Here is a 7,950-nt window from a genome sequence, read left to right as displayed (position 1 = left end):
TTTAAATACAGGATTTTAGGCAGGTGTAGAGATGCTCATGGAGTTTTCTCTGTGGGCTTCTTCACACATAGCTTTTATCCTGCTATTAAGATTGCTCATTCCACAGACATTTGTCGGCCCTTTAGATGACCTCGTCATCCTCCAGGGCATCTCCCACAGTAAATGACCTTTATTCCATTTTTTAACAGATCGGAGATAATGAGCTATCAAATTACCACGCTTGAGTTCCCTCTGTGAAAAAGGAAAAGCCGCAAGAAGAGGAGCTGGACCGATGAAACACATGGAAGACTTCGATAAGGGGGAGAAGGCAGGAAGGAGAGAGGGGGAAAGGAAGCCCATGTAAAGGGGGTCCGTTGTGATCCTGCATTTAAAACAGAAGCAGAAAGCCCCCCTTTTAAATGTGGGATTTTAGGCTGGTCGCTGAACTGCAGACCGGAAGGTCGGCAGGTCAGCAGTTTGAGACCCGAGTGCAGCGTGATGGAGTGAGCTCCCGTCTTCAGTCCCAGCTCCTGCCAACCTAGCAGCTCGAAAGCAAGAAATTGCAAGTAGATAAATAGGTACCGCCTCGGCGGGAAAGGTAACAGCGTTCCGTGCACCTCGGTGTTCAGTCATGCCGGCCACATGACCACGGCTCTTCGGCTTAGAAATGGAGATGAGCACCACCCCCTAGAATCGGACATGACTGGTTGGGGACACTTTTACCTTTACCTTTAGAGATGCTCTGCAACTCTGTACAGGCTTGTAGAGGAATTCTGCATTGCTCTGAAACAGGAGTGCAACATATCTGGCCTGAGGACCAAATCCAGCCCTCCTGGAGTTCCTCCAGATGGCCAAGCTCCCTGCCCCTTTCCCCCAGACACTGACCGACTGGTGGTTTCTCAGCTTTTATGCAGTGCCCTCCCCCTCACATTCAAGAAGGTTGAAATGCCTCTCCAAAAGCTGAGTTACTGGCAGTCAGAGCTTTGAGCTACAGTAGGCTGGTATGTTTTTACATTTGGCCCTGCCCCTCTTGCCTTTGGCCCTGCTCACCACTGGAATGCAGCCCTCAAGAGATTCTCCTAAATGGAACTCAGCCCTCGGGTTGAAAGAGCTTCTGCACCCCTGCTCCAAAACATTCACATTCCCACACAAATCTGCTCTAGGGCCATGTACTCCAATTAGCAGGGACTCTCCAGGAAGTTTTTCCCAGCCTTGACACCCATGATCCTTTCAGCTGCATGAAATCCAGGACCTTCCGCATGCACAGCATGTGCGTTATATCACAGAGCGTTTGCAATACAAGCCACAATGTTGTAGTAAGATGACAGGCCCAAACCACTGCATGGCCAGTGTCCAAAGGAGCAAGTATTGGCAGACCGGGGCCAGGTGGGGGAGGAACTGATAGCAAAACAATACCCAACGTGGCTTTAATATCAGAAAGCCTTGTTTACAAAAGTGCCTTGACATTCTGAGTCACGAGAATTCTTTGTCAGGGCTTAATGTGACTGGAATCATCCCAAAGGAATTCTACAGCTTCGTTCCTCCTCTTTCAAATGAAAGAATACACAAATCATTAATCTCCTTCTAAATGGTTTATAAGACACACTGCAAAAACTAGAGTTCCCGTTTGTGTGAAACTTTCTTATTAAGCAAGGCCTAGCTGCTCCAAATCCCCCCACACTGATATATAATATCGCCTCTTCCCATCTCTTTGGTACACTCTTATCAGCATGACCATCAGATCTTGTTTCAGGAAGGGGAGGAGGGAGGCAATGAGTCTGATCTCAGAGACACATTGCTTCCTTCCACTTTCCTGAAGGCAGTGTTTGAATTGGGAGTGACACCAACAAACTCTTGGAGCATTGCCTTCCTCCCTCCTTAGCCATCTTTACTAGGAGCATTGGTGGTAGGGGAAGGCAAAGAAGAGGAAGCAGCAGCAGTGGTATGGAGTTCACAGTGCAGGAGGGCAGAGCCAGCCCTACCATTAGGCAAAGTGAGCCAACTGCCTCAGATGGCAAATGCTGTAATGCAGCAGCAGGAGGCCCCTGGCTGTTCCTCCTGAGCCCCCGGTCTTTTCCCCTCTTTTGGAGGACACAGTCACACAGCTGTGTGTGTCACATAGCTTGCCTTATCCCCTAAACTGTCCTGTTTCCCTCAAGTATGGTGGAGGGTGCCATCCCATTGGCAGATTCAACTGGGAGTCCAGTCCGCTTCTGTATGTGGAATGGAGAGGGGGCACCATTTTGCCCTTCGCCTCAGGCATTGCAAGGGGGAAAGAGGCCCTCCATCTCCCCAAATCCCTTCCACCACTGTGAAATTTCACAGGCAGTTACCTGTCCCATAGGAATGAAGTGCTTGAATTGCTTCATGGAGGATAAGGCTATCAATGGCTGCTTGTCCTGATGGCTCTATGCTCCTTCCAGTATCAGCAGGGCTCTTCACATATCCATGCATGATGTCCCTCTAACTAAATTAAATTAATTCATTCAGTAATGAGTTCAGGTGGGGTGAACAATATCATCCATAGGGCTATGATCTGAAGACACATAGGATCATAGACTTTGAGAGTTGGACTGGATCTTGAAGGCCATCTAGTCCAACCCCCTGGTCAATGCAGAATCCACGACATCAGATCCAAGAACAGCATCCCTGAGAGGTGGCCATCCAGGCTCTGTGTAAATATCTCCAGAGAAGGAGAGCAGGAAGGTGCTGCTGCACTCATGTTCCCCTTGTGGGATGCCCATAAGCATCTAGTTGGCCACTCTGTGAACAGAAAGGTGGGCCAGATGGACCCTTGGTCTGATCCAGCAGGGGTCTCCTTGTGTTCATTCCCTCTCCCAAGACACTGTTCCATTGTCAAACAGCTCTTGCCATCAGGACAGTTCTCCTAACGATTAGCTGAGATCTGCTTCCATTGGTTCCAACAGAGCAACGGGGGACAGGTGATGCAGCAGCTTGCAGAAACAGATCTTGGTCTGGTCAGTGCCTGTACAGAAAGCCATGAATTCCATGACGGAGGTAGGGGAAGGGTGAGATATAAATGTACTAAATACATTTTTCCAGAGTCCATCTTTTCCCGAGTCCAGCTTGACATACTGGACTGGCAACAAACAAGAAGGGTTCACTTACAGGGTCTGGATTTGGGTGGGCGGTTTAACCTGTTCTGGCTCTGGGCTTTCAAAGGCCTTCGGGCAAAGCACCCTCAGTGGGCCCCCTCCCCCAGTGAGTCTCCCTTCTCTGGGCTTCGCTGGGCTTCGTCACACGGAGCTTTTATCCTGCGATTGAGATTGCTCCTTCACGGACGTTTGCGGGCTCTTCACATGACGCCGTGACCCTGCCGTGACACTCCTGCACTAAATGCCCTTTGTTCTGTTTTTAAATAGATCGCAGATAATGAGCTGTCAAATTACCCCGTTGTGTTCCGCTTCCGTTTCCTGCATGAAAAGAGTTAAAGCGGGGAGAAGAGGAGCGAGATCAATGAAAGATAATGGAAGACTCAGATATGGGGAGAAGAGGGCCGGGTGCGGGGGAAGGAAGCGCATGTAAAGGGAGTCAGTGGTGATCCTGCATTTAAAACAGAAGCAGAAAGCCCCGTTTTAAATGCAGGATTTTAGGATGGTGTAGAAATGCCTGTTGTCTCCAGCTGCTCTTATTCCTTCTCCTCATTCCCACCTCCACCATTGTCTGGGCCAGAGCCAGAGGCAGGTGAACTTGAGCTTGCAAGGGGGAAGAGGAGAAGCAACGCCAGGGGGCTCTTGTCAGCGGGCCCGACCATGCCTAACCTTGACGCCAGCCCTGACTTTAACATCGCTTTGCAAGCATTCCCTTGGAAAGGTGGGCACTGTCAGGCTTAAACCGGCCCAGACCATACCACAAATGGGTAAACAAATCAAACAGGTTAAAGGGGTGGGTATCATCCCAGGATAATTGTTCCCATAATATACAGGAAAGTACAGTAATTGGCCAGAGTCTTGCCCTTGCAGTAGCTCGGCTGAGGGACGCAGCCAGCCCTTTGCTGCCCTCTGGCGTCTCTCCGGCGCCTGGCTAAGAAACTGGAAATCCTTCAATGAATCTATTTTGGGTAGCTTTCGAACGCGCCGCCCCCCCCCCGCCGCCCCCCCGACGACCTAGAACGTATTTTCTCCCCGATGCGCTTCCCTCCAAAAGAAAGAAAGACGGGGGGGGGGGGGAGCCGGATTCTCCTCTTTGCATCCCTCAGCGCTCGCCTCTCCGCCGCGCACCCCGATCGCTGAGCCGCCCGCGGAGTCATCCCTTCGCTCTGCCAAATTCGCCAAGCCCCCTCCGGACCCCGCCAGGCGGGAGAATGTCACCAGCCCTCTCGAGGAGGAGTTTGGGAAGGCGCGTTGCCGGTGATCGCGGCTGCCGGAGCTCTCGCTAGGGAGAGACGCGCCAGAGGGACGCCCAAGGGTGGGGGGGGGGGTCCTCTCCGCCTGCGTCGCTTTGGCGAGCCCCGCATCAACCGAATGCAAAGTTTGAACACCTGGAACGGCTGCTCCTTCTGCTCCCCCCGCTCGCCTGTCTCGTCCCTATTGGAGGACTCGGATCTCGCTGCAAAGGCACCGGCTCCCTTCCCTAACGTGAGTTTCCCCCTGCATTGCAACCGCCGGACTGACAAGCTAGAAGGATGTCCGTGAAATTGACACGCCGGCGTTTGAAACTGACCAGGCGACGATCGCGGAGAGGTGCGTCTTTCCAAAAGCATCCGCAGCCGACCCATCTGCCTGGATGAAGGGCGCTTGACAGGGGGGGAGGGAAAGAAAAGCGGGTTGTTTATTTATTTCTTCCCGCCCCCCAATTTTTTTTATTGTACTTTTATTGTTGTTCCACCTTTTATAAGGGACTTTAAAAAAAAAAAAAAACGCGCCAACACAAACATTGGAGTGGTGCAAGGAAGGAAGAGACAGGCACTGTTTGGCTGTGAAATACTTTTATATTGCGGGTTGGGGACAGGGTGGAGGAGGAGTTTGCTGAGCCGCCCAGGTGGAACACACACCTGATGGGCGAGGGGCTGAGAAAGGAAAATAGATGGAAGGGGACAGCACACACACACACCTCCTGAAGCTTTGTATTGCCTCTAGCGGGGAGGCAAAGAAGGTGTGGGTTCACTGAGATCCAGCATCTTTGCGAAAGAAATCTGTGCGTGCATGGGGGGGGGGGAGAAGTGTGGAGGTGGAAGGTGCCGAACAGCATCCCTGATGGTGTAGTGGGGGGGGGTGACGTTGAGAGAAGCGTGAGGAGAGATGCTCCACGTTTTCAGGGATCAATTGCGTAAAGCGGATTGCAGAGAAGGGGAGAGAGGTGGGAATTCACTCCCTGTATCCCAAAAGAGACTTTCGTTTTGCGAGTGTGGACATCGGAGGGGCAGAAGTCAACATCCTGACAGGAGCTGAGGTGGCGCTGGTCAGCATCCCTCAGCACCCCTGTCACACTGAACCCGTCCCCCCTCATGGAGACCAGACCTTTTTAAAAAAGAATGACTTTCTCTGACCGGATCAATGCCACCTTGAATGGGAACCACACGGGAGAGGAGTCTGGCGGGTTTAACGGGTCCTGGGCAGGAGAGGATGCTACTTCCAACAGCAGCTCCTCCTTGGCCCTGAGTCTGACCCTGCAGTCCGTGGGGGTGGGGGTCTTCCTGGCCATCTTCATCCTCTCAGCCATCGTGGGCAACATCTTGGTCATCCTCTCGGTGGCCTGCAACCGCCACTTGCAGACGGTGACCAACTACTTCATCATCAACTTGGCCATCGCCGACTTGCTCCTCAGCACCACCGTCTTGCCCTTCTCAGCCACCTTGGAGGTGCTGGACCTCTGGATCTTTGGCCGCATCTTCTGCGACATCTGGGCAGCAGTGGACGTCCTGTGCTGCACCGCCTCCATCATGAGCCTGTGCATCATCTCCGTGGATCGGTACATTGGGGTCAAATACTCACTCAAATACCCCACCATTATGACCGAGAAGAAGGCGGTGATCATCTTGGTGGTGGTCTGGCTCTCTTCCATGGTCATCTCCATCGGGCCCCTCTTGGGCTGGAAGGAGCCTCCGCCGGACAATGAGCAACACTGCAACATCACTCAGGAGCCGGGCTATGCCCTCTTCTCCTCCCTCTTCTCCTTCTACTTGCCACTCCTTGTCATCCTGGTGATGTACTTCAACATCTACGTGGTGGCCAGGAGGACCACCAAGAGCTTGGAGGCTGGAGTCAAGAAGGAGCGGGGCAAGTCCATGGAGGTGGTGCTCCGGATCCATTGCCGCAGCGTCCTCGAGGACTCCTTGGCCAGCACCAAGGGCAAAGGGCACACTTTCCGGAGCTCCCTTTCTGTGCGCCTCTTGAAGTTCTCCAGGGAGAAGAAAGCCGCCAAGACGCTCGCCATCGTGGTCGGAGTTTTCATTCTCTGCTGGCTGCCTTTCTTTTTCGTACTGTCTTTCGGTAAGTGGGATGTCTTGGCTCCCCTGGGTGATGTTCATGCGTGGAGTGGGGGATTCCAATTTCTCATCAAGGTGGTTGAGAAAGGTCAATGTGACGACCTTGCGGTGACTTGCTTTTCTAGGTTTCCTTAGAAATAGGATTCTCACCAAGTCGAATCTTTCAGCAGTGGGGAACATCGCCAACCAATATGGGGCCACCCTGTGGTCATGAGAGATCTGGCTTTGAATCCCAGTTCAGCTATAGATATAGTGGATCGCTTTTGGTCAGTCATTCCCTCTCAGTCTTGCCACCTAATCTGTCAAATGGGACCAGCAGTGGTCTCCCTTACTGAGTTGTTGTGATACTATTGCTCTGAGGCTGAATGAGATGAGGAGATAGATATAGATACATTTCCTCCTCTAAAATATTTGCATCCTGCCTGCTAGCCAACAGTTCCAAAGGTGGTGTACAATGTATAAAAACACAATAAAACGCATGTTAATCGTGAAAGTAAGAAAAGACTAGAGTGGCATCCAGTCCTCACTTTCAGGTCCCATTTGAAACCTGCCCTTTGGGTGGTAGGATTATGATGCAGAATGGATGTGATTCTCTACCTCTGCAGCCTTATGGAGCAAGCTACACTTGCCTAGGATTGGTCAGCATCCCATTGGCCACATTCAGTTGGAAAGGTGAAGGGTCAATCAACCTGTGCTGTCGTTTGGGACCCCTTGATGCTTACTGCCCTGAGGCCTACGGTGGAATAGAAACTGGGACACAGCCAGTAGCACAGTTAGGTCATTTTAAGATCATTCATTCCACTGAATGGGGCCTTGACCATCTGCCCCAGAGTCCTACCCTAACAGCGCCGCTGAGCACAGCATTTTGCTGCCCCAAGCAACTGCACTGCATAGTACAAGAGGTCTGTCCCAGGATCCCTTGCAGCGACCAATCCAAGAGATGCTCCCAGGCATCTCTTTTGCAAGGGATCCTGGGAGGCACCTCTCAAGCTGCAAACGGATTCTTGGCACCCCAACATATATTGCTACCCCACAAATGACTGCTTGGGTTACTCGTGCAGCAAAGCTGGCCCTTGTGGAATGGCAACAAGCCATTCCTCTCGTCCTGTTTAGTATGGCGACAAACGTTCACTGTCTGACTAAGGGAAGTCTTCTTAAAGTAATTTGGTACAGGCAGCTGTCGCTTTCTTGGGCTGATACATGCATGACAACACACTACAAAGCTAAGCCACTACACTACACACACTACACACTACAGAGCTGATTTTAACTTGTCAGGAAGGTCCCACCAAAAAAAAAGGGTGTGGGGGGGGGGAAATGCCACACAGGGGTATGGTGGTAAATTTTGCAGTGCAGATGCTCATCATGAAAGGCCCCAAAACCACACCCCACAGGAGAGTCCAAAAATTCCGGGAGCTGTGTTGATCCAGTTGTAGCAGTTTTTCTCTCCACCAGAAGCAGGTGTGAAACTGACGTAAAGCTTAATCGCACATTCAAGATCAAGCCACCCAAAAATACATTGC

General features: G+C 51.7%; 1 protein-coding gene across 1 annotated transcript in view; it reads left to right on the top strand.

Annotated features, from left to right (window-relative positions):
- The first annotated feature begins 5,473 nt into the window (after positions 1-5,473).
- The window catches only part of ADRA1D (adrenoceptor alpha 1D), a 68,838-nt gene continuing 66,361 nt past the window's right edge, over positions 5,474-7,950 (top strand). Inside the window, exon 1 of the mRNA XM_084860192.1 lies at positions 5,474-6,431. Coding sequence (XP_084716318.1) covers positions 5,474-6,431 — 958 coding nt within the window. The remainder of the gene's footprint in view (positions 6,432-7,950) is intronic.

The sequence above is a fragment of the Heloderma suspectum genome, chromosome 5 (genome assembly GCF_057233095.1).
Source record: "Heloderma suspectum isolate Gila_16-S chromosome 5, 16-S_ref, whole genome shotgun sequence".
Lineage (NCBI taxonomy): Eukaryota > Metazoa > Chordata > Lepidosauria > Squamata > Helodermatidae > Heloderma > Heloderma suspectum.
Note: the sequence above shows the minus strand (reverse complement) of the source record. Positions and strands in the feature narration are given on the sequence as shown.